Source organism: Chaetodon auriga, chromosome 5 (genome assembly GCF_051107435.1).
Source record: "Chaetodon auriga isolate fChaAug3 chromosome 5, fChaAug3.hap1, whole genome shotgun sequence".
In the NCBI taxonomy this organism is placed as follows: Eukaryota; Metazoa; Chordata; class Actinopteri; order Chaetodontiformes; family Chaetodontidae; genus Chaetodon; species Chaetodon auriga.
Window position 1 is genome coordinate 6,895,507 of NC_135078.1, and position 27,454 is coordinate 6,922,960.

The 27,454-nt window shown below is 43.6% G+C and overlaps 1 protein-coding gene across 3 annotated transcripts; it reads right to left on the reverse strand.

Annotated features, from left to right (window-relative positions):
• gnb1l (guanine nucleotide binding protein (G protein), beta polypeptide 1-like) lies at positions 1-26,559 on the reverse strand. 3 transcript variants are annotated; one of them, XM_076731597.1, is made up of 7 exons: positions 26,485-26,559; positions 20,106-20,266; positions 19,331-19,456; positions 18,925-19,087; positions 14,320-14,412; positions 8,463-8,678; positions 1-2,694 (listed from the first exon to the last, which is right to left on the reverse strand). In XM_076731597.1, the coding sequence occupies exons 2-7, from the start codon at positions 20,213-20,215 to the stop codon at positions 2,416-2,418; spliced, it is 987 nt and encodes a 328-aa protein (XP_076587712.1). In that variant the 5' UTR covers positions 20,216-20,266; positions 26,485-26,559; the 3' UTR covers positions 1-2,415. The 3 variants fall into 3 exon arrangements, with proteins under 3 accessions (XP_076587712.1, XP_076587713.1, XP_076587714.1); XM_076731598.1 differs by lacking the exon at positions 26,485-26,559 and adding an exon at positions 26,397-26,471; XM_076731599.1 differs by lacking the exon at positions 26,485-26,559 and having other exon boundaries at positions 20,106-21,451.
• Between the last annotated feature and the right edge of the window lie 895 nt (positions 26,560-27,454).

Sequence of the window (27,454 nt, forward strand, 5' to 3'; positions counted from 1 at the left end):
CACACACACACACACACTAACACACTAACACAACCCACTGGATTATGTCCTATCCCAAAGCTAGGCTGACCTCTGACCTTCAAGGCAACGGAAGACACACGTTAGGTGATAAGTGAAGCACGGGGCCTATTGTGCAGACAGACTCCTTGTCCATTTATTGACTTCCTAAATGATCCATTATGAAGTGATTTACGAGGTCCACCACCACCCCACCAGGCACTTCTAAGGCCGGTAGGTTGCTGTCTGCTCCATTCAGCAGACATCTGCACCAATGGACGCGGCATTTGATTTATCAGAGGACGGACGGAAGCCGGCCCACGCCACCTCTAGTGTTTGCTCACAGCCAACAGGAGAGTTAGGAAGCTGTTATGAATGCAAGATGTCACCAGCGGGGTCAGGGACAAAAGGTATAGATGGAGCTCTGCGGGGGGGACAAGCAAAACATGTCATTAAAAGCAGACACAAAAAAGAACGCAAAAAGACTGCTCTTATTCCATGTATTTTTAAAATGATGACAAAGGCTCTTCATCCAAAACATAACCCCGAATACAAGCAAGACAACCAACCAAACCTGCAGCGACGCACTTTTTTTCAATGACAGTAGCGCCACGGCAAGGAAGCTTGTCAAGCGAATGACCTCGTCTTTCCTCTGTTCCCTAATGATTCGTGGCCATTATGCTAGTCTGGCTCTTTGATTTCTAAGGCCTTTCCTGTGCAGCATGATGAGCTTCTCAACTTGAGGTCATCCCAGGAGACAAAGCCTTTATGAAGCAGAACGTCAAGCGTTTGAAGCCCTGGCCCCCGGCCTCTCAGCACGGTGTTGTAACACATGGGCTCCCATGCTGCTCATTGACTCACAGAGATATTATTAGAGAGAGTGGACAGAAAAACAACACCTCTCTATTTTCTCTGGGACTTTCACAACAAGACCCTTGGCCTTGGTAATGACAAATGTCTGTTTCGTAAAGAAGACATCTGTATTTGGCATTACATGTGAAATAAAGGCAGAACAGTCTTATTTTAAGATGCAGTTTACTTGTTATACTTTTTAGTTAGTTGAACATTTTGACCAACTAATAACAATTTCATCAATCTTCAGGATCTTAAAAGAGATTTTAAAATCAGATCAGGAGTGCATCTGCAGATCAGCACCCACACTAAACCAACAGTTCTCTGTTCTTAATGTCCCCGCTGTGATTAACCTTGTTTGACAAATACAGCTCTGGTCAGGCTGGAAGGCCTGTGTGTTAAGCTAAGACCTGCTAGAACAACAACACCAGATTAGCTGCTCAGGTGCGTCGTATACTTCAAATTCAAATCCACTGGAGCAAATCTCCCATCAGATAAGTCAATACAATCACAGTGCTGCACAGAGCATCACAAAGGGCTTTTGCAAACAGTGGGCTGAAAAAGTCAGCATGTATATTAAGTAGCCTCATGTTTTAAGTTAGACTGTGTCCGCCTGTGCAGCTTTAATAGATACATGCAGAAGTATATATTTGTTTGCACATTGGAAATACTGTATGATGTCATGGGAAAATAAGGCCTCAATCTAAACTTTCAGTTTCATGGAAATTTTCATGTTCACACTCATTATCGAGGTCCTGCAGTTGACATCACTGCCTCCAACAGCTGCCACACTGGTGGGCAGGAAACTCTGCTCTCAGCCCTTCCTGCATGTGGATGTATTCATGCTGACTGCTAAGGTAGCAGAGTTTCACACGAACAAAAAAAAAAAAAAAAAAAAAAATCTTATCAAAGAAAATTTGCACTACACCAGTTCACAAAGGCTTTGCAGTTATGTTACAAATATTGACTTTTACATTTCAAATGTTGACAAAAAACTGTAGACATTATTTGAGAAATGGCATTTGAATTCGTCAAGGAAAAATGACATGATGAGTTGGTAAACATGGGCTACTCATGTTATTAACGTAATTTTAGTTCATCTAAGAACTACATTAAATCCAGATGTTACTTAAGTCGAACTCAGGATCCATGCAGATGCTACTACTTTTAGGAATGTAAACAGCTGAGCAGGAGCAGTGTAGGTGTCACGTAAATGTATTTCCCTTATTTTACTACTGTACCTGTCTTCCTTTTAAGAGCTCAGGTGAGAACAGGCTGTCAGAGGGCGGAAACAGGCCCCATTTAATAACTGATTCATGACACAACATTGAATAAGTCATTGTTATCTAAGGGCTCCGCACATTGCTTCAGTCTGTCCATATAGCTTGACGCTAGATGGCAACATCAATGCATAGACACAGCTAAACAAAATATACACAGTCCACATGTCCAAAAAGCAAAACGCTGCTCTGGACGAATTGTTGGCCACTGACACCAGTTTGGTCACGCCAACATTGGTGTAGATGAAAGTCAAGAGAGTACTGATCAAAAGTTCAACTCAGAGGCTCAGGCAGTGTCGGCTCCCTCGTTGTATATTGACCACAGGCTGATCCGCTGGTCCTTGGATCCAGCAGCCAGTAGTCTTTGTCTGGGGTCCTGGTGGTCAGAGAAGGCCACGCTTTGCACCATGTCAGTGTGGTACTGAAGCACCGCAAGTGGTCGCAGCCTCTTCCACCCGAATATCCGCACCCGATGATCCCAGCCGGCTGACGCCAGAAGCTTACCATCCCCCCTGATACACAGCTGGGAAACCCCAGGGTTGACCAGTGTCACACAGTCCTGGAGCTGTAAAACCACAAAGAGAAAGAGGATGTTTGCAGCTTTGAGCTCCTGTATTACAAGCACCTCCACACAAGAAGACCATGCAAAAGCCAAGAACACTAAGTAGTAGAAGTGTCACAGAAATCTAAAACTGAGGGAACCTATTGTTCATGCAAATAGGGTGACAAAAATAATCACACCAACAAATTAGGTCAGTAAGTTGATTAATTACTGCTGTCTAGGAAACTGAGGCCAACACAAACACAGAGAGGGAGAGACTATCAGCTGATCTGATGACTGAGGTCCAAGAGTGAGGCTGTATGTCTGTTGAACCTGGCTGCAGACTCCTGGGACTCAATCATCGGCCATAAAACATTATGGCACGCGGGCCGTGAGCAAATCTCTCTGCTTCCCACTATTTGGTTTGGAGTTAGGGAGGCCTATACTGGAAGCGCGACGGGGCTTGAGTTAGCTTTGTCACAGTTTGCAAGACAGAGAGAGAGAGACCATCTCACTGAAACGCTTGTTTGCAGAGGCCTTGTTGCTTTAAGCGCCTCTGATGAATTACATTCACACTGAAAGGTCTGGTCAGCAGGAGAAGAGACCCGATAAATACACTGTTGTAACGTCTGCCTGCTAAAGATTAGCCACAGCTCCCTCTCTTCTGATCTACAGTGTCCCAAGGACAGTATCCATCTCTCTAAAGGGGCAACATTCTGACATATTATAATGAATGGCAGCTAAGATCACTATCTAAAGGGCCTGCTGTGGTGGGCATTCCTGGGGAGCGAACGTGCTCTTTCTGCAGGCGAGCGATCTCTGCTGAACCTGTAGATGGGACACAAACATCTGGATATGGGAGCCGAAATCAAACTGGACAGCGTAAAATTGACTTCATAAGTTGTGTCTAGGGAGACTAATGACCTTGGATGGGAGGAGACGGTGGAGAATTTATCTGCATGCTCCTGTTCCGGGCAGGAACCATCCGCAAGCTGCATGTGGAAGATATAAGCCAGGTACTCATAGCCCAAGTGGATAAAGTGGAATGCAAGGGAGAGAGGGAGCAGGGAGGAATGTCATTGATCAAAACAGAGCGGGAAAGCTAAGTTCAGAACAGGCAGTGATGTGATTTCATTCTTTTTTTTTGTTAATCAAACCATCAACACTGGTACCACCGGTGTGAAGCAGAGTGTGGCTGGTTGGACCAAACAAGCCAGATACACTGATACAAAGAGACCTGGGGGGTGAAAGACTGTTTGGAGCTTTGTTATTACCTCAAGAAGTTGGTATGCCCCCTGTCTCTCTCCATCTGGCCTGCATTAGAGGCCTGATAATGATGGGTTTAAGTGTCTGTTTTTGTTTGTTTTGCTTCCCATAGTTTGTGTCAAGAAAAGGCATTTGCTTCATTAAAGGGTCAGTTGTAAGTAGTGAATGGCTAATGGTGCAGCAATGGTCATTCAGCAGGGTTAGCTGGCTAATTGTTTTTACTTTCTGCAGTCTGAGAAAGAAGAGAGGAAAGTAGTGAGAAAAAAATCTGATCCCCGTGCTGCGTTTTAAAACAAATTGTGCTCATGTGCTGGTTCCTGCGCTGCCAGGGATCAGAGTTTACATTTCATGCAGCACTGGTGCTTGACGGTAATTAACAATTTGGAGATTCACTGATTAGCTGATCAACAGAAAAGCCACCAACAACTATTCCGAAATTCAATTAATTGTTTTAAGTCGTTTATCCAATTAAAATTCTAACATTGCGCTGCTGCTGTAAATTGAAGATCTTTGGATTGTTTGCTGGACAAGAAAATGAATCACCACCAATGCTGATAACCAGTTAGGATTTAAAGAATAATAATCATTTCAGGTCAATTTCTAACGTAACAGTCACACATTAGGCTACCTGTTTCCCCATTTCCAATCTTTGTGCTAAGCTAAGCTAACCAGCTGCTACATATTTACCATACAGACAGAGAGATAATAATCCTCTTAACAAACTCCAGAGAAGAAAAAATACCAAAAACATTCTGCTTCCAGCTTGTCAAATGTGAATATCTGCTTGTTTTCTTAAGTCTTCCACGATAGTTCATTATCTTGGGATTTTGGACTGTCACTGAGACAAAACACGCAATCGGATGTCTTCACCTTGAGCTCTGAGAAAACGTGGTGAGCAGGTTAATGAATGATAAAAAAAAATAACAAGTTGAAGCCCTTAAAAATGCAGTTTCTTGATTTTAAGGACAACCCTGCTTTGTTCTTCAACAGGAAACTGTCTAAATTGTGCTGTCACTTTAATTCCATGTTCTCCAGCAGCAGCGTTGCTGTTCTTGCTGCAGACTCACACCATCGCTGAATGAATACCAAGAAAACGTTGCTGACTTCCAGCGCAGCCATTAAGCAGGTCTCCATATGTAATGAAATCCATTCACTCTAAGCGGGGAGACTTGGCCCGTTTTATTTGACGGCCCATTTTTCTTCCCCTTGCTTCCTTACTATCTCAGCACGGACAGAACTCATCTTTGGGCTTCATCATTTCTTTGTTAGAACACTCCTTCCTCGCCTGTGTTACAGCATGCAGATGCACACAGACGTGCACACACACACACACACACACACACTGCAAGTTTGCTGTCTAAATGCCAGCTTTCTCAGCTGTCAGGAGGCTACCAGCTCTGCTCAGCAGCTGGGTCCATTACACTTTTTGTGGCTTACGACAGATCCAACACAAACTCGCACTTCAGGATCCTCTTCTGTAGCATCTCACCGACAGAGCAGACGTTCAAAAGGAGCGTCCACTTGGCAGATCTCACTCAAGCCTCGCTCCACTTTTCTCCCTGTCTCTCCCTTCAGTCTTGGCACGGATCTTGGCGTTCACGCTCATCCACTGAAACCTCCCATCATCGCTCACTCACTCGAGCCTAGCGGCTGGGAGGCTTTTCGCAGGTATTTCTGACACACCCTGCCCCTGAATCACACTCCGCAGCGGGGAGATTACAGCCTTTTGTCACCTTGCCTGTCAGAGCTTGGCTCCGGCTGACAGGAGATGGATGTGTCAAACAGGTGAGCAGTCCCATTCAGAAAAGAGAGAAGAGGAGGAAGGCTTCTCAATAAAGAGAGCAATAATTCTTATGACAGCAGCTCGTGCATACGTCAGTCCAACAGCAGACTGAGGTTGGGTCTGATCTGACCTGACCCCTAAGTCAGGTCGGATCTGGCTGACGGGTGCAAGAATTCACCATGTAGACGCCATGCAGGTGACTACTGGGGGGAGACGGTGGGGATTTCTTTACACTGTAGCGAGGATGAGAGGCAGGAGTTCCACCTGTAGAGAACTGTCATCAGTCTCAGAAATAGCTTGCTGTCAGCCATGCTTGATTTACACAGCTAATCTTCCTCTGTCTATACCTGCTCTCTCTTTTTCCAGTCTGCGACCTGTCTTTTTCTTTGTCTTGGAGGTCCTGTCACAGCACCTGTCAATAGATGTGCGTGGCCGCCTAAATATATGTCCATCTGGCTTAACAGCTTGTAAACTCTAACACCCACGCCCTCATAGTCTCACCCTGACACAGAATTCTCAGAAATGTATGCTGGAAGGAGAGGGGGGAAAAAAAAAAGGCTGAGGATGATGCCTCGTTACTATGAGAAGATATCAGGCCAGCCAGGTCAAACAGCAGATAAAGGCCTCTGGGAGCCATGTGTAATACATTAACCTCCATTCCTGAGGCTATCTGTCTTTATCTGGGCTTGATAAGCTCATTTCACAGCCTTTCAGCTTCACTAAATCATAACTGCACTGTGTTGTGTCACATTCAGTTTCCCCTCCATTTCACAAAAAGCATCTATCTTTCTTGCCAGCCAGTTCCACTACACTGGATTGTATCGCAGGGTAATTTGTGGGAAGTGGGATGCTGTGGCACTTATAGCCTCCTCAGCCTTTATTGCAGCCTCCCACTGTGAACTACTGTTCCCTTCACTGCAGATGTGTTTTTTGTTTGGTTAAGGGGCCTCCAAGGTTTTGATATTTTTATTACCTCTCACGGGTCGTCCATCAGGACCCGGGGCCCGGGTCCACCACCCGGCAGGCCCTCCCGCCCCCTTACTGCTGCCACACAAAAATACTTTTGTGGGAATAACTGAGGATAGCTGTCTGGACGTCACACTGAGCTGCACTTCAGGATAATTTAAAAGGCCCTGTTGGATCTTTTCCCTCTCCTTGTGCTTTTTTCCTGTCATCCTCATCCTGGATTACATGCTGAATCAATATTTTGTTGCTTGAGCAAAATAAACCAAATAACCACTCTTCTCCTGTTTTTGGTATATTGAATCAAATCCTGCATAGTGTTTTTGTAGACGCATTTTCGGGGTGAAAAAAAAAGAGGCTTTGCAAATATTTCTAATTCAAGCATTCATTTGTAAAAAGCCCTGGAAAGAATAATACCCCTTCACTGTGCAGGAGTGTACTATATCAGCCCCTTCTGTTCTGATTCATGGGACTGGCTGCAAAATTGGAGCATTCCCTTTTGCTCATGAAATCAAGAGAAAATATAGCTTCAAATGAGGCGTCAAGTCTCTGGAGCATTGGCTGTTATGTAAAATGAATTATGGTACAATGCTGTTGTGTTCTCTTGCTGTGGCAGAGGATGCTCTGGTATGGGCTTTAGGGTGTACTTTGGACCACTCCCAAGTATCTAAGTGTGCATGAGAACATGTATCTGCTGAAATGTGTAAGGTAAGAACACATCTCAGTAATATCCCAGCTAAGAGGAACGTTGTATTAGTTGCTTTTTTTAACTGCTAAATGGGATAAGTATACTTGGATTTTCCTATTACGATATAATAATATGTAATATGTTTGTGATGTCTCTACATACAGTATGTTATCCAGGCCCAATGTGTGACTATATGTCAGTGTGTGTGTGTGTGTGTGTGTGTGTGTGTGTGTGTGTGTGGGTGGTTTGAATCTGGAGTGACAGCTCCAGCCCGGCCCTTGGCCCCTGGCCCTGCCAACGCTGTGTAACCAGCAGCTGATTTATGGCCCCTGGAGCCCTGCTGAGCCTCTTCCTCTTTGGCCCCTGATGTTTTCCAAGAGAGCCTGGAGAAAGGCAACACTTCTCTCCTCCCATCTCCACCATTAACTTTCTCTACTTATTTATGACATCTAGCAGACTCTCCTGTGCAACAACTAGTTAGCAGGTAGGAGGTTCAGGACCTTAACCAGAGACACTTCAGTAAGCTACAAGAAATTATAATGGTTACCAAACGAGGCATCGCTGTGCTGGAGAAGGTACTTCTACAGTTATCAAAGAGTATTTAGACATTTGAAAAACGAAAAGAAACGCATCTATACATTGAGTCAGGTGTAACAGCTGAACACCACATGATGCAAAAGTAATTCAAATATTAGCTTAAAGTGTTGGGAAAATGGTGAAAATGCAAAAAGTAATGCATAAATAATCTGAAAGTAGTTCCAAAGTAGTCATACTAAAGCAAACATTGACATTTCGGTTGTATGCAAAAATGATTGACAATATCCACTGAATACTGGGCTCCTATAGGAATGCTCCCCAAACCTTTAGCACAGTTTACTGTGTATCGCTAACTGTCATAATAAACAGTATTAAAAAACAACCAGTTTAAAATCTATTCGAATAAACACACTTGGAACATGACGGTGGTGTCAGCGAAGGGGTGCGTGAGTTCACCTGACAGGCTGTGAGGGTCCATCAGGAAAAAAGGTTTGGGAGCTATTGGATGAGACAACACTAATACTGCTATCCTCTCTAAGCCTGTCATCTGCTGACCTGCAGGTTGTTCTGTCCGTCCAGCATCCAGGAGGAGAGCTTCTTCTCTGAGGAGCCTGATATGCCCCTCTGACGCTTGGTGTCAAAGGTCAGGCACATGACAGGCTCAGGGTGGGCTTTGGCTTGGCTCAGCCTGGACCTCTGGGTTACATCCCACAGCAACAGGGAACCGTCCTCATATCCAGCCACCAGGAGAGGTCCGGGCCCCGAGTCTGGCTGGAAGTGAGGGAGGATGATGGGAGACAGGAGGGGGGGGCAAGATGGGAAGAGACAGCACAAAGAGGAGTGTGAGGTAAGATGTGAGATGAGAGCTGTGTAGCAAAAGCCACAAAAACCGCTGCGGGGTGCTAGAAGCTGAGCGGAGCAGAGGTTATCATCCTGGAAGCTCCCGCTGACACTCGGAAAGACACCGTGGGCTCCATTCGTCAGTCTGCTGCTCTCTCTTTCCAGCACTCCATTACACCACTCCTCACTTTGCTCCTCATCTATATTACTGAGCCACAGGCCTCACTGCCGGACTGATACATACAGTGAAGTAACAGACTGAAAAACCTATTTTCATCTTGGTTTACTCAAATAATTTAAAACTCAATTTCATTGACCACAGTTTAGTGTAGTTCTGATTGTTATTTAGTTGTTCTTTTGTATTATATGTGCACTGACTAGATATTTTTTAGCTGTACCAATGTTTCTTTAACTTTTATTTTTGTCTGAATGTGCAATATTCTTACATTTGCAGTTTACTTCTTAGACTATATCTCATACGTCATATTGCCGGTGCAAGTGCCACAAACACAAGGATTCTTTTTATTGTTTATTCTGACAAATAAAACCTAAATAAACAAAATACTTATTACTGAGGCACAACATTAGGGCTGGAACTTATTTTAGTCAGCAATTAATAAAGCAGTTACTTTTATTTGATTAATCATTCAGTCTATAAAATGTCAGAAAAACGCCCATCACGACTGTTTAAACCCAAATCAATTTACAATCATAAAAAACAAAGAAGCAGCTTAATCAATAATTAATTAATGAGCGTTCATGTCCTGTTGATTAACAAATCGATTATTAACTAGTCGTTTCAGCTGTCCGCACCTTATTCACGCTCACATACTTTCACAAACCCGTGTACAAAAAAGATACAACAGTCTCGCTTCACCCCGTTTCACCCCAGGACATCACAGATCCAGCCGCAATGTTTACAACTGGTGAAACCATCAGAGTAAATCTTTCAAATCACATGAAATGAAATGAAACCAGGTGCACAAACAGGCATCAAAAGCAGAACCTAAACCGCACTCCTGCTGTTAAATACATCGAGAGCAAAATCTAGTTTTATGCATGAGGGAGGGAGAAATTAAGAAGTGTAACATGTAGAGAGGATGATAAAGCAGAGTCACAGATAACCTCTGAGCGCTCGCTTCTTCTAAACGAGTGTGTGTGTGATCAGACAGTCGGAGGTTGTGTGGAGGTATACAGTGAGCTTGTAAATCACTTCTGTGAACAAGAACATAACGGTAAAAGATAAAAACTGAAGGCTTCGCATATCTTTGACATGCTGAAGGAAAGACGACCAGCGAGCTCTAACCCCCATGCACGTATATGAAGCACCGTGCCTCGTGCTGCCCCTCAGTGCGTTATCCAAACAATGATTTAAACTTTTTTCCAGGCTTAAAAGACTTCACCCTGGCCTGTGGAACGGCACATTTCACAAGACCTATGAACGCACAGCACACACATACACTTCATCCTGACTCGTGCCTTTGCCTTAAAATACCATCAGGCCCCCGGTAAAAGCACTGTGCCCTGCAGAAGCAAGGAGGAAAGAAATTTTTTCCATATGTGCGAGGGGGCCACGTCGGCCATTCTTTCATCCATCTTCAAGTCCTCTTCTCACTTAACACTCTATATTTCTGTTCTTCCAATTTTAAACAAATTATAGACAGAATCGTGTATTCCTTCCAAACACATCAGCGAGGACGAACACTAAGGGATTATGAAAACAAATAAAAACAAGTGAAAATCAGTGGCCCCTGCTTGCCGGCAGGGCCCGGGATAAGCGTTCCAGGCTTGGGGCCCACCGTTTCACTTAAGTGTAGAACCTCCTTGATTGATGATGTCATGGGTCAGAGGTCAGGGAACCCTGGGTAGACACCTAATTCATTATATCCTCCACAGGCCTTTCTACAAGAGGGCTCTCTGCTGGAGTGGGGCTGGGGCTCAGGGAGCAGATTCATCACCCCGGAGCAGCTGGAAAGACAGATGGATGGAAGCTGCTTGAAGAGGCAGGACCAGTGGAAGGAGCACTGAAGCTGGCTCTTCTCTAGAATGGTGGTTGGGCCCTGGCTTCTTAATGGTCATGTGAGGCATTTTTTCATTACTATATTTATGGAGTGCATTAAACATTATCATTATTTCACTCAATCGTTTCAAGCCTGCAGACTAAAAGCCATGTTTTTTTTATCTGTGTCCAGTCGCTTTTTTGTTTCCTTCCTTCTCTCCTTCTTCTAAAGCCATCACATTCGGTGGAGAGGTTTAAAATCCCCCTGTTGCTGAGGTTACAGAAAACACAAAGTAAGGCACTAAAACAAACTAACAAACGGGGACAACATAACTGGAATTGCTGAACCATTAGATTAGATTAGAACATGAAATCAGTTTTAGTTCCTCAGAGTTTCCAGCAGAAGACAAACTCACTGCACACACACAATTCATCTCCATACTCTTAATTTGTTGATTATTTCTTGATTAATCCAATATTTATTTTTTTTTTTTGATAAAATGTCCAAAAAAAAAAAGTGAAAAATGTCAAGGTCTCTTCTTCAAATTGCATGTTTTGTCTGACCAACAGTCCAAAACATTCAGAAACATTTACTGTCACATGAAAGAAAGGAACTCAGATCCTTAAAATTCAGAGGATGGAGCAAGGCAACGTTTGGCACTCTGTCCTTAAACAACTACTTGAAGGATCAATTACCAAAAAAGTTACCAATTTACTTTTTTGTCAACTAATTGCTGAATCGTTTCAGCGTAATTTTTTTCACTATCTGTCAGTCAATCAATCAACAGACGTTCTCCGGGGCCTTTCTGCCTCTCACCGGTCGCTCCTGAAGAGCCCTTGAACTCAACTGAACTTTACTGCAACATGTTTATTAGATTTCTCTATTTTCCAGTGTGCATGATCAGACATCCTGATTAAATAGAGCAAGTCATGATTTCAAGCATCTGTCCCGGCATCACAAGAGAGATACACGTTGCCCCAGTAATCAAACTGAAATTAAATTCTAATTTTGAGAAAATACTTTTCATTGAATTTGTCAGCAAAGTAACATAGGGTATGTCAGGCCTGTGGGCAGATCGGATCGCTGTTCTGAAAGGAACTTTGTCTTGTTTAGAGGGCGATGGCTGCAGAAGTGAGCAGGATGGCGTATTCATACACACACAAGGACGATGTTAAGTCTTTTGACACACTGATGCTCTGAAGGTAAATCCTCCATGGCCCTCGGTTTTAATGTGGTATTGTTCATTGGTGGGTGTGTGCTGTGCTGTTTTGTGTATATTTACTACACTGTATATATGAATATTAAAGGACTTGCATTTTATTTCATGTCTCTTTAACATCTGGTCTGCGACAACAGATGAATGTTAGGCTTTCAGGCCAATTCTGGCTCACTGACAGTATTTTCTCTGTTGATCAACGAGCCCTGTCCCTGTCAAATAAACGAAAAACATAAATAAATAAAATCTAAATGCAATTAAAGAGAAATATGTGGGTGACATCCTGAATGTACTGTATATTCAGCAAATACTTCTATGTCATTTCCTTATGTGGTAAGTCCTTCCAAAACCATGAACAACCCAGAGACCAACAGCTTGTTTGCTGATGTGGCCGCCACAGGCCTCAGGCAGGCACTGCTTCAACATAAGGAACCAATCGTTTCCTCCGGTATTTGTCCCGGTCCTCTATGATGTCATGTCCACGAGGCAGCAAGGTGATGAGCTGAGAGTGATGGATATCTGTATAGGAACATTTCCTTTTCCCCGCCAGCCTCTGTTCACATTAAAAGCCTTGCACATCATACATCAATACTGTCCCCCTGGCCAAGCCCTACATCCCGGCACACGTCAAAACCCACATGTGCAGGCACTTTCTTCCTCCACGTCCGCCGCATTGTTCACCGCCTCACAGCCAATCAGGTTCAGAGAAATCAGACAGCTCTGTCACCTTTAAGACACGGCCCAGCATGTGAGCTCAGGTCCAGGTGGCATTTTGTTAAAGGGGAGCTGAATTGAGAAGAAAGAGCAGTTTAACACGGCATTTAATCTTTTCCATAAACTCCAGCAGAGAGGGCTTAAAGGCCTATAATAAATCTGTTGGTGAGTCTGTCCTGGAAATAATGGAGGATAATCATTTTTCGTCTCAACAGTGGGAAGCAGAGAGGGAGGGATGGCGAGAGGGAAGACAGAGAGAGGAGATCATTGTCGGTGGCTTCCTCGTGGTGTGTGTGTGTGATGGAGAGGGACAGGGTGGAGAGAGGGCTGACGGCGTCGGCTGTTGCCTCCTGCTGTGTGAGGTTAAGGAAACAGTGGGTAGCATATGAGCATCTGATGTGAAAGACGACGTGTGCATTTCTTCTCTTATGACTGACAGAGGGGGTGGGTAGAGTCGTGTGTGAGAGCGTTTACACACACACACACACACACACTCATACATGGACACACAGACTGGGTTTTTCAGTCTTTTCCTGCTGCTTGGACCTCTGGAGTCACTCAGTCAGTGTAACAGATGAACATGCCTCTGCCTTGAAAGGAATCAGCCTGAAATGATTTAGAATCACCTGGGCCCTTCTGCTTTGAAGTCAGACAGCTGCCTGTGCTGTATTACAATGATATTATATAATTTATAATGATATAATTGATCATTATGTTTCCTGGCACTCAACGCTGCACCAGCGTTTGTTCATAAATCAGACGATGAAAGGTGGGTGTAACAGTGAATCAAAGGGAGAGAACAAAAACACAAACACCATGTCAGCATGCACTGTGTGAGACTCTAACTGGTCGACATGTCTCGAGAATAATTTCACAAACACAATGTCACCTTTGCGGTTCTCGTGCTTAACTTATTAAAGTAAATCTAATTAGTATTCCAGGAATACAGGACTGAATGGACACGAGCCAGCAGATTTGCCTTACTCTGGCTTTAAAATGATGAGCTGCGTTTTGATTTCTGTTGCCTGTAAACTGCACAGCTCATAAAATGTATTCAAGCCATCCAAAGTCTTGCCCAAGTCTAAAACCCCACTCTGTCCCCCGAAGCCCCAAACCCAAAGAGTTAATAATTAACCATGAAAATAATTACAGGGTCTCGTTAATGGCTGGAAAATAAAACTTTCGACAGCATTTACAAAACAGAAAGCTAACCTTTTGCATCAGATTGGATGTACAGCTGCAGGCTGATATATGGCTGTGAACCCCCGGCCCTTAGAAACGCTCTAATTACAGTGTTGGAACTCGCTGCCAGCTGAGGAGGAACAGTTGGAAAAATGGCCCAGGACGAGTTGTTGGGTTGTAAATCATGTGCCACGTCTCTCATGTGCATTTTTGTTGACTTTTCAAGTATTGCATCTTTGCTATGGGCTGCTGGCCAATCAGAATAAAGTTGCTTAGTATTGAAAAAGTACAATTTAAAACAAGGGGGGAAGAGAAGGTGGAGAATCTCCTGCTTTTGAAAATGGCTGCCAGGGTGAACTTGTTGAACTTGAGATGCAGCTATAGAGGGACACGTTGCTACTTTTTTTGGAGGTTAAAAGCACTGCAACAATTTCTGTTACAACACTTGTTTGGTGCTTACCTGCCACAGTTTGATGCACATGACCATCCCCAGCTTAGCGTCTGGCAGTAGGGTGCAGACTGGGGTCTTACTGGGCAGCTCAATAATCTTGATCTGCAGAGAACACAAGACAATTAGATCTTAAAACTCACCACAGATAACTCATCTGTTCACCTCCATATTCTGCATCCATGCTAGCAGCTCTGTGAGGTAGTACGTAGACACAGCTGTGTTTTGGGCTAAATGCTAAGCATGTATCAGCATGCTAACATGCTCACAGTAACAATGCTAGTATGTTGTTGATAAGCAGATATAACGTCTTCCATATTCTTCATTTTTGTTTAGCGTGTTTGCATGCAAACATTAAAGGGGAACTCCTCTGATTTTACACATCAGTTCTGTCTGCAGGTGTTCGGGAGTTCTGCAGCATATGTGAAAAAACGTGCATTAAGCCAAAGCAGCACTGCCACGCCGGCTGCACTGAATGTACTGCAATGGAGTTTCCGTTGTCTGGTAATCACGTTTTGTTTTTTTTGTTTTTTTTTTCCACTAGTATGACCTATTTAAATCTCTCCAGTCATAATGTCCAGTGAAAATAATTCCAGTGTTAAAACTGAAAATTCTGCAGCTGTACACGCTGTTTCTGCTGCTTCTCTGATTTCCACCCTCTCTCTCTCTCTCTCTCTCTCTCTCTCTCTCTCTCTCTCTCTCTCTCTCTCTCTCGCTCTCTTTCCGCTCCTGATTCGGTGAATTAAGAGTTTATTTCAAATAAACCACAGTTGATGATGACTGCTGGAACACTGGAAAGACAAACCAAGAAGGTAAGTTGTATTTTGTTTCTGTCAAGTTTGAATGAAGTATGTTTTACAATGATGAAATGATTGTTTCTGTAAATGGAGCCTGGTGGCTGTGTTGAGAGCGATCTAACGGCTGTTTCTTGTTAACAAAACAGATCTTATTCTTTAACAAAACTGTATCTCTGTAGGGATCCTTTCCATAAAGTTGTCAGACTCTTAGAACAACACTGTGAGCCTGTCAGTGGCAAAAACAAACACTTTTACTGGACGTACTTTGGCGGTGCTCAACACCTGGTGGCATTACACTGCACTTCGTTTCATGGCTGCCAGCTGCAACGGTCTTGTTCGATATTGGACCAGTTTCAAACATTGTTGTCTCCATTAGTCACTTGGCCACAAAAACATTGGAAAATAGTGTCCATAATCAAATAATATTTGCCCGGAAATTTCTGCAGAACGCTGAAGTCTTCCTGGACATGTGGGCCAGCACCAACCTCTCCAACCAAACTCTGCACACAGCGTCACTTTCACTGATTGAAAATGAAATTTCAAGCTGATACGAGCAAATAATTCAACAACACGATATAGGACATTATTTTCTATGTTTATTTTGTAATGTGTAGGTGTGAGGATCCTTTAAAAACACAACTATTGTGTCTCTCCTTGCACTGGTTTGCCTTCTTTTGGACATAATGAACAAAAACAAATTATTTTTGGATAGAGTAATCAAATGTATTTTTTAAAGCCCTAATTCATCCTGGGGAACATGTGCCAAATGTGATTGCCAATGGCAATCAAATCATTAATTGTAGGACATTTCACTTAAATCCACAAATGTGAACCTCGTGGTGATGCTAGAGGAAACGACAGTGGGCTTCATCTTCAGGGATCCGTCATATGTGCCTCAAATTTCATGGCAATCCATCCAATAGCTTTTACGGCAAGAGGTGCCTTCCTATCATGCTAAAAAGAGGATATTCAGTCCCTCGTACCATGCAGTCAGCTGTCACCGTTTCATGATTTTGAACCCAAACGTGAGTCATTTGCCCACCCAGGCTCTAAGGGTGCTACAAAAGATGGCGAGCAGAGCTTCATGTGAAAAGTGTCCTCTTTCAAATTATTTTAGGAGTTTATCCAACATACCCCGGTGTATTTTCGTTTTATCTGTTTACCTAATTTTTGCTCTTGTGCTGTTTTCATTATGGAGACCCAGCTACAGTCAACACACACACAAGTTACAATTGTTCTTTACATATCCACAAACTGTCTGCCAAGTCATGATTTGTTTGTCTTCTGAATTCAAATAACAAAGCAGCAACCTGAATCTGTCATTGTGGTTCAGGACCTCCGCAGATCAGAGTGCCTCCAACCAGCAGTACAGTGCCATCCATCAGTGCAGAGCAGCCGCTCCACCGTCTATAATAAATCCTGCTAAAGCCTGACCCCGTGACATGAATGGTGTTTTCCTGAACACATTGGCACTGATTCGGATAAAATACACAGCCTAATGAAGCCAGTGATAAAGTGTGTGCCTTTGTATGTGTGTACATTGTACACATCACTACCAAAACTCATTCCATCGACTTCCTCCACGCTGATGATCTGCATATTCATCCTCATTAGGCCTCAGATTAAACAGCCCTTTAAGGGAGCGATCTGTATTTTAGCGCTAGGCCACATCTGTCCTGCATGTTTACCTCTGCGTGCCTGACAAAGAGGGCCTTTAAGGACTTCCCTCTGCCTCAGGTGATCGCTGTTCTTGGGTGGCATCACACTGCCCATAAATAAAACACCCACACTATTAATTAATGTTTCTGCCATGGCAGCAATCTGCTGCCAGGAATCTCGCTGTGAGCAGTAAACAGTAAAACCACCTGAAACAGCGAGGGAAGCAGTTATTCTGTTTTCTTGGTTACATACCTAAATATTGACCAATCTGCATATTGCCTGCAGCATTAAATCAGGCTATTGTGCATGTTTTGTGGCAAGTGCATATGCATTGTTTCTTGAGGGAATTCAAACATGTGGGTGTTTTATTTGCAGATACACGATAAGCATTTGTCTTGGCCAGCTATGTCTGAGGAATGGGGTGGGGAGACCGAATGACAAAATCGGCTGTGGCCTGTTTTGGTCTACCTCACATGGGTGTGTGTGTGTTTCTGTCTGTCTGTGTCTGTTGGGACAATGGTATTATTGAGGTGCTGGGAGTCACAGGCGCCCTGATGCCTGGCCTGCTGGATTGGGGTTAGCAGAGGCACGTTTAGCTGGATCAGGTGACTGCTCTGTCCCTTTCAAGTGTGGCTCCTCCACAGAGGAGCAAGTAACATGAATCTGGAGGCAATAAAAGATGGCTGAATCGCTGGCTGCCCGCTCCCCCATCCTCCCTCAATCCACACAAAACCGTACAGGCTTGTGGGTGTTGAGCATTAACTCCAACACATACTGTGCGGACAGAACTGTGATCTCATTTCAGTGCACAATCTCTTCACGTCTGGGAATTCTCTTGTTAATCCACCAGTTAAAGATGAAAAATTCAAACCGCCACTTTTTCATCCGCCAAAGTCACAGTTACCCTCTGAAAAGTACAATGAAACTTGCTTTCTGCTGAAGGTTGCAACAATCTGACTTTTTCAGTCCCGATACCAATAACTGGGCTTTGGGTATCGGCCCATACTGGGTACCGATCCAATACCAGTAATTACCATGCTGTATGTCTCACTGTGTGGAAGAGACTGGCATCATTCTTTTAAGCATAAGACAACATCATGCTTGACGGACACATTGCTTTCCTAACTCTGTAAAATAAACATGAAATAATTCCAGTTATAAATGTACTAAATTGTTATTTATTAAAATAATGCTATTAGATATTGGCCCCCCAATGGTACTCGATCCAGCCACTTGATTCAGTATCAGACCTATATATTGACTATCGGTATCAGTGCAGCTCTAGTTTAGCTGGTGGGGGCCGTTAAGTTCCTATGCTTGTAATGTACAGGAACAAACCACCATGAGTCAGCTCCTGGTGGTTTGTTCATGACGCTGTTTAGATTGCTCTTTGCCAGTTCCTAGCTGCAAACTGCATGATCACACGTCACGTTCACTCATGACACATTCATTGACGCTCTGCCTAAAAATAATAAACTGGCCACCTGACTGAATCAGGCCACATGCAAACGATCACAGCGTGGCACTAGGAAAAGATGACTGGGTTTGATATAGGAGAACAACTCTTGCTGTGGGACCTCCATTTTTCCACTAACCTACTAAACAGCCACAAATATGCTGAACGCTTAAAGTCAACCCAGCAAACTGGCGACAGCAAGTCTGGTCAGGTTCATACAGGTCGGCATTTTTATACTCAAGTCAGACTGTTTAACCAATTAACCATCCCACCTCTCAACTGACAATAAACTCAAGGATGTCTAATCCTGCTGAAAACAGAACATGTGCCTGTGGACACTTTGACTGGGAGGCTCCCTAGTTAATTCATTTAAAGGTTAACAAACCATAAGATTGAGCCATTTAAACTTTGATCTAATTCAACATTTTGCTGATTTGTTAAATTTGATCTAATTTAACAAATAAGCAAAAATACGTATCATCAATATATATTTAAAAGATTGGTTACAAACCATTAATCTCCACACCGCAGAGTAAAACATTTCACAGAAAACAGAAAATCTTGACACTTTGGGAAATGATCAATTTTTTATAAACACTTGTTTGTAGGGGACTAGAGCACATCCCAGCATGCACTGGGTGAGAGGCAGGACACTCTCACACTCACACCTACAGAGTTTCCACGCCTGATGTCCTGATGTCTCACCTCCTCTGTCTGTTGGCCAGCGTAGGCCAGCAGGTAGTTTCCAGGGCTCGTCTCCAGCGTGGAGCACTGACAGAAGCCAACACTGCCGGTCCACACAGAGTCCACCACCTCACTGCGACCTTCGCTCAGATCCCACAGACAGACCTGCATGTCACGTCCCTGACTGCTCCACCGACAGAACAAACAAAAACAGACAAAAGCTGCAGCTTCATGCATATTTCAAAGCACATATACTGGCTGTCATCTCAGTGTGACAATGAATGCTTAATATTAAATTACTTCCTCACCACAGGTTCATCTAAAAAAACAAACCATAATTTGTATTTCTCGAACATAAACAGTGACAGAAGGATGAGTAAGACATCTTATCTGAAACTTAAGTGACCCAGAGACCCGTCTTCCTCACCTGATCAGAGTATCTGTCCCTTGAAGAGTGTTGACCCAGATGACCGAGTTACTGGAATGACCTTCTATGATCTTCTCCGCCCTCCTGGTGTTCAGGTTCCAGATATGGATGGCGCCCTTCCCGGACCTGCAAAACCCAACAGGATCCCTTATGAAGGCTGTTTATATGGCTCATGAAGTGGATTTTTAAAGTCAAAGTTATACGTACCTAAATAAATCCATAAATCTAGATCATTGCAGTAATAAACACCTAAATATCGATATATCTCTGTATATAGAAATGTGGAGCTGAATGTCAAACTAACCATAAAAAATTCAGATGGGAGTGATTTTTTTTTTTTTCCTAGCTATTATTTTCCCTCAAAGTCAGTAATTCCAGTTGAGAAGCCTGATATTATAATGGAGGAAAGTGGAAAACATCAGCAATCTCTAGTTAATGGTCTCATCTATACCCATCGAAAGAAAACTGTCAGATTTGCTCTTGTACAAATTCACAAATACTGAAATCCCGCTAAAGCTTTCGGTGGAGGCTGCTTTTATAGCTGGATTTGGACGAATTCTGCATGTGTTTCAAAAACTGAAGTGCATTCTGACTGGCTGGCTTGGCGTCTACATACGACACGCAATAAAACAACCCGTCTGTGTGTCTCCTGTGGTGGACAAAATGAAGCACTAAATCAGAAAAATCTCCTAACACACTGGTGAAACAAAAAAAATCTTCACTGTTTGAGGAAGATGAAGAGTCAAAATTAAGAATGTTTAGATAAATGACTCACCCAGAAAACAGGAGGGGAGTGTCCCCTCCATAGCAGCTAAAGTGGAGGGTGTGGAGGGGCCCACCGGCCCCCCTCAGGGTGTAGATGGGAGAGGGAGCAGGACGAGACATCCCTGGATCACGCAATCAATGCACAGATGCAAACCCACGTCATGACAGCCGCTGAAACAGACGGCCAGAAAAGTGAGCTCAGACATGACTTCTGTGATCTGCTGCGGTGGAAAAGATGCGCATGCAGTTTGAGCCTCACTCAGCGATACTGTGCAGTTTCAGCAGAAGTGATAAATGCGCCATTCAAATCACATTCATTTGACTCGATCAGAGGAATACAATAACATGAGGCATAAGTGCAGCCTACAATCCAAAGTCATCTCCTTCTGTTTTTGCACAAACACTGAGGGAGTAGCTCCACTTTGCCTTGAAGCCTTTCTCTTCCACACAGCAGACAGTTGTGTTTAATTCGCTGTCTGTATTTTCTCTATTGTTAGTAGCTACAAACCCTGTGGCTCTCCCTCTCTCTGTCTTCCTGCTTCTAGTCTACATGATAACACCTCTCTTACTCAATACGTCATAAATCACAAGCCCTGACAGCTTAATTACAGTAAACAGACGGAGATTCAGGCTTCTCACTCCACTTGTGATCAACAGACGTTGTCCCAGAGGCAGAGGTAACAGCTCAGGCTTTTATGTCGTTTGTAGGCCGGGCAGATGAGGAAACCCGACCGACCGCAGGTATGCTGCAAGGAAATGATGCATCGACGTTCAACTGCAGCACGATCACATGTAGGTGACTCGAAGTAACTGACTTCAGATCAGTTTAAACTGTTTATCTTGTTTAGAATCACAGGTGGCTCAAACCCTTTTATAGCAATATTTAAATTAGACATTTTTTATGCCAAAAAAATGAAAAAAGAGAAAAAAGCAGTTCTTAAATTCCAGATGACACATCCCACACATTGTTATGAAAAACAACAGACAGACAACAATCCACTCAAATACAAATGAGCAATTAACCCGCTGGTTCAAAGAAAAAGGCGTGCAGGTTTGACTGGCTGCCGCTCCTCAGGCTGGCAAGTAAATTCCTCCATCGCCACACCGAAACCATTTTTCTACATGTTTATCTGCGATTAAATGTTCACCAACACCACCTACACCAGGACAAATCCTGAATATGAATTCTCCAAAAAGTCCAAAATCAGTCAAACCACACAATAGTTTTCGAACTTAAGTACCGCACACGAACATCACGTTAGCTCTACGTTACTCTTTCACATTTTGGAGAATACATTTCTTGCTGAGAGTTAGATGAGGAGATTCATACCATCCCTGAGTAATTCTATTCAATGAGGAGCTGGAACTTAGCTTAGCGTGAAGACCAGAAACAGGGGGAAGCAGCTACCCTGGTTCTGTCAGAAAATCCACCACCTCTAAATCTCACTAACTAACATGTTACATATCTTGTTTGTTTAATCTGTACAAAAGTGAGGGTTGCCAGGCAACTAGCAGAGACTCCAGGAAGTCAATGGTCCCAGCCAAGAACCAGCACAGCACAGACACCCCTGTAAAACCACAGCTTCAGCTAAGCTAACAGTCTCCTGACTCGAGCTGCATGCAGAACAGACAGATGAGAGTGCAATAGGGGTAGCTTTATGCTTCAGGTCATCTGAGTTAATGAGCACCACCTCACCACCACCACCACCACCACCACCCCTGACACACACAATCACCCCCTCCTCTACTTTTACTTATCATAACCCTTGCTCCCTGCAATCAGCAGACGCTGAAACTGGAGCCCAAGGCATTCAGGAGCAACTCATTTCAGGAGGTTAGTGGTTAAATTGTCCATGCGAATCTGTGAAGCAGAGAGACAGAGACCCCTGACCAGCCTGCCCGATTAAGGACACAAATCTGCAGTCTGACAGGCTCACAAGGAAAAAGTGAGCCTGCCAGCTTCACCATCAATTTACCACAATAAGGAGTCACACAGCACGCCATGAAAATTGAGCATTTTTTCAATGCTCACTGCAGAAAATCTAAAAACACATTTGGTTTACATTCAGCATGGATCAAAACATATGGCTGTTTGCATATTAAATCGACCACGAGGAAAGACTCAAATCTCTGAACTAAACCAACAGGCCAACAACTGTACAAACTTGTTTTTGCGTGGTGTGAAGAAAATGGCAAAAAAGAACATCAGTGGTGTTTTTGTGAAGGTCTATCAGTTAAGCTGCTCCGTCTGTGGATGGGTGGGTAAGGCTGCATTCCTGAGCCAGAGTCCTGTCCCTGTGTAAGTGCCTGGCAGGGTGAGGCTCACCCTGACAACAGGTGGATTAAGCGACCCTTATTGTCCTCACGCAGCAGGCCTGCATGGAGCTGTGAGTCACGGACACAGCAGCCTGAAACGGGCTGTTTTCATTGTCTCAAGGCCAATGGCTGCAAGACTTTCCAGTGGCAATCACAGCTCTCTGCCGATGGCAGACAACAGGTGGGGACAGTGACGGAGATGTCACACAGGGACTGCAAAACCAAGCTTGTATTCATAAGAGGAGTATAATGAAAACTCTCCCCTGCCGCTACTTCCTTAGTGGACTGTTCCTCCTGTTTTCCAGGCGTCAGCATTTCCAGTGACTGAATTGTCCCCAACAATAGGTCCGTTGTGGTGGCTGCAAGTGAATCACCCACAAACCCAAATACAAACATGCACGCAGCTCAGGCAGAGAGACACAGACACTGTAAGCAAACAAGGCAGTGGCAGGATGTCACTCAAATCTATTTGCAAGGACACTTTAATTGTTCCTTGCTAACAGAGAGAGGCGGCCGAGCAAACAATCAAGCCGGTCACTTGACAAGCTTGTAAGGTGGACATCGCCAAACATCTCAGGTGAATGTAAAGATACCTTTCTGGAGTAGCAGGCTCGATGTGATCCTCTGGTCAAGGATCCTCAATGACAAGTAACTTGTCCTGTTTAGATCAAATTCTCTCCACCCAGCAGTTTTAATGAACCTAAGAAGCTTTCATAAAGTGATTGAACAATCGATAACAAATGCCCAATAGGTCAGGGAGCTTTCTTATTGAACATGCCCACAGGAAAAATCTCAGAAATTACAGAACGGTGCAACAAGCAAGGCCTAATTAAACTTGTGTGGTGGACAGGGCATAATAAATCACACTGACTGATTAATATACCTGTGCTGGATATGGGAGCCAGTGGGAAGAGGCATGAGAGGAGGATTGAGGCTCCTGCTGGCCCTGTAACAGATAAGACAGCTCTGCAGTAATCTGACTCTAAGTCCATGGATAAAGGCAGTTTGTCTCTTCTTGGGCCGTCTGTCCACACCTACTGGGTAATTAGGCCTAATTATGAGAGAAAGGTCCGCTTCCCCTTCATGTTATTAAATAAGAGCCAGCCTCGTCCGCCAAGGATCTCTCAACACCAGCAAGGGGCTGGCGACCTTCAGATCAAACGCAGGCACTATCTGTGCCCCCCCTCCACCCACAACCCCACCTTGACTGCAGCACCCGTTCCCCTCCTCAGCATTGCTGCACATATGAGGGCCTGAGCAGGGAGGGGAAAGAGAGGGTATTCGCCATGATATGGGGCATCAAAGTTTTTTTTTGAGTAGAGGTGAGGGGGGAGTCCTGTCCACATTCCTGTCTTGGCTCTTTAGTGCTGGTATCATGTGATCGGCAGCTACCCACCTGAGCTGCCCCCTTGTCAAATTCTGCCATTCATAAATAAGAACGGGGGGGTGGGGTGAGGGGATCTGATCACAGGGGTTTATTACAGAAGCTTTATAATGCCTCAGCTTCACAGGAGCCATTATGGAGGCATGGGATCCCAAGATCCCCTGCCGATATCAGCCTCATCAAATATGAGATCTGAGCTGCATGATGAAAACTGAAAGTAGATTACACATAACTCAAGAGCTGCATTCTAGATAGGCCTCCCAATGAAAAGCTAACTTTATAAGCTTTCAAACCAATAGTATTTATTTTCTGGAACATCTTTGCCAAGCCTGAAAAAAGGGAATGTTTGAGAGAAAGACGCCTAATCCCTCCATTCCTGCTACATCATACCTCAGCTATTAGTCATTCTGCTGTTTATCACAGCCAGTGGCCTTATCTGCTGTTTCCCTGCTGTTCACCGTCTCGCCAAGGGTGCACTTCCACCTCGATGGCTGGTCAGTGTGTGGTGAGCTAGCTCTATGATCATTAGTCAGCCTTTCTGCCCGAACCCTCCCCCAACTAATACAGATCCTTCTGAGGAGGAAACCAACCTGCCAAATAGCGAGCAAGGTCCATTTTAAAAGTCCAGTAACACAAACAACATGGGAAGTGGCGAGGAAGACACACACCCTTTATTGTGTCTTGGTGAGGTTATCTGGACTGGATAAACAGCCCAGCGTCAGATTGAGGCTGAAGTCAGACACAAGTGCACCAACACCCACTGTCAGTCACAGATCCAATGAGTGGGAAGAGGTGGCATTGTTCGCGTGAATGGCGTGAATGCTAAGCAGGGGCCACTGCAGATAAGGGCTAAATGCCTTGTGGGTGTCATTGAGGCAGGCACTGATGGAGCAGTGTGTCAGAGGGTCCTGTTTTAGGAGGTCCTGACTGTGGTCGACAGGTACCAGAAGCCTTATCTGTTTGTATTATCACCCATTTCCTGCATGAGGTAATTTACCTGGACACTAGAGGATAAAGGGGCACAAGAGGGTCGACAGCTCAAGTGTCATCATACATCTCAACACGTTACCAGTGTGATGGGCTTTGGATCTACAGGGATTTTGCTGCCCATAGAGCAAAGATATCAAAACAAATAAATGTTTATTGTGCTATAATCCCAATAATACATCTTGCAACAGCAGACAAACACAGAAAACAGCAAGATGTTTCACCTTGTCAAACAGCACATGTCCCAGTGTTAAAACTGTCAGTCATCTTCAGAGGTGTGGTGAGTGACAGAATGAAGACTGCGTAACGGGCGGTGAAAGGGTTGACAGAGTGATAACTATTTGTACATGGTGAACAGTTTCCAGAGTCCAAGCAACTTTAACAATAAATCGGCAAGCTGAACACAACACTGTTACAACGCTAAGCTGCGTATTTGTGTATTATCATAGGAGCTCTACGATCAATTTCACAAGTAAAAAGCACTCATAGAATACACAAGCCCACCTCCATCAAGGCTGTGTAATATAAGATATAACATCATATAAATTAACATAAAAGATCATACAAAATATTTAGAACTTCACAACTGACATATGGACTTGAATCTCCTTAAAAATACACCTGACAGACAATCATAGAATACATGTGTCGGCCTTCTGCATTAACAGTAATTGCACAAACTCAAGTGAAAGCAGATCACGTGTTTTTATGCTTAATCTTGCCTCATCTAATACTAAAAAAAACCCAATGAAGAATTTCTGTATGAGTTCTCTCATACACCCCTTCCTTCCTAAATAAAGCTGCATTACAGCTACCTCCAAGACATTTCATGAGCTTATCTATGAACAGTCCCACCAAACTTCATTCAGAAATTAGGCAGTTTCTCTTGCTTTGGTAATTGGCACATGAACCTCGCTGGCCTTTAGCTACGGTGAATGTCATCATCTAGACATATATTCCAAAAGCAGATGTTTACTTGTACATTCGTGATAATACAATGATCGGTGCAGTTCTCTGAACTACGTTCAGCTGGAAGATGATCGGAGGTCATCATCATCGGAACTCACATGTTAACATGCGAGTTAACGTTATTCATTATAAATGTTACCAATTAAGCATTTTACATAAAACTGGCATTGTTCACTGCTCGTTTGTTTGCTGTTTTACTATTAACTGTCTGTTAACTGTACAGTAACGTTGCTTTCGTTTATTTGTATGTTTATTTCTATGTATAGCACAGACTTTCAGTAAAATAATATCCTACGAGTCATAACGTTTTAAGATCAATTTGATTTATATTACTGATGGAAAAAATAAACGGGGCTTCAAAGGCATCCAAAAGTAGAAGTAAAAGTAGCAAAATACAAGGGTAGCTGAGAACTGTGGACGAGCGAGGCAGTTTGTCGGTAAAAAGCCACAGTTTGGTGTCTGCATGCGACTCGACTGGACCTTATCAGGGCTGCGTTATGCTCAGAGCAGTAACTAAATGTTGGGGTGAAAATAGTTCAAATAAAACCGCCATTTATCTGTATCGGTTAGTCTCATGTTGTTATATACAAGGTTAGCAACAAGCTAGGAACTACCTACAACAACAGCTACAAAGAACACATATACCTTGTTATCACACGACAGGCGTTATCGCACGGTAAAGTCGGGATATAAATATATGTGAAAGAAACTTTAACAAAACTTCACAAAATACCATTTCAGTGAGACACCGGTGTTCAGACTGTTGACAGAGAGACCCAGTCAGCCTCGCAACTACAGGATACAAAACATGCGCCGGGGTTGAAGGACCTCTATTTACAAGAGATAAGCTGCCCGTGAAAGTGCCTGCATAGAAAAGTCAACTCGCTCTCCCGTAGACTTCTTCATTCTCTCCACTAGTATGACGTGTGTGTGTGTGTGTGTGTGTGTGTGTGTGTGTGTGTGTGTCTGCTCACTACTTCTCTCTATGAGGATATGTACGTCGAGATGTTTCTATTATGAAGTGTCCTTTAAAATTTAGGCCATGAAATACGGAATAGGTAAACAAAAATGTCGGGTTGATAAATGAAGAGCAGCACAGATGATATATGATTAACATCTGATTATAATAACTATTGTGCAACTGTCATTTAAATGTATTTTTCTAGTGAATAGAAGAGAAAAGAGGAGAAATAGTGAAGAGCTAAGAGCTGAAATATATGCTCTTTAAATTCCTCCTCCTTGTATAATGGGCTATCAAACGCTGACTAAAACCCATCAGAACTGAGCAATAACTATAGAACTTGCAAAAGCCTCACAATGCTGCATGAACAGGAGAGTCTTTATTTTTTTTTTCATCCTTTTCAGTCTAATGGAGAAAGAGAGACAGCGAAAACACAGGGACCTAATCCACAGAGCACACAGGCCCCTTTCATGGGTGTGCTGGGAGAGACCTTTATTTGTCCATTCCTATCATGGAGAAAGCGGGTTTCAAGCTCGGCTAGGTCTGAGCTGGAAGATTAGATGAAACCAGAGTGTTTTAAACCTCTTCTGTGGCCATGGATTAGAGTCAGCCAGTCCCCCTGCTGCACCCTGAAATGAAACAATAAGGAGTACAGGTGGTTCAGTGGAAGAAGGTGCACAGCGTGTAGAGTGCAGTGACTTTGAGACCTAAATAATCTATCAGTCCTAGAAACAAAAAAACA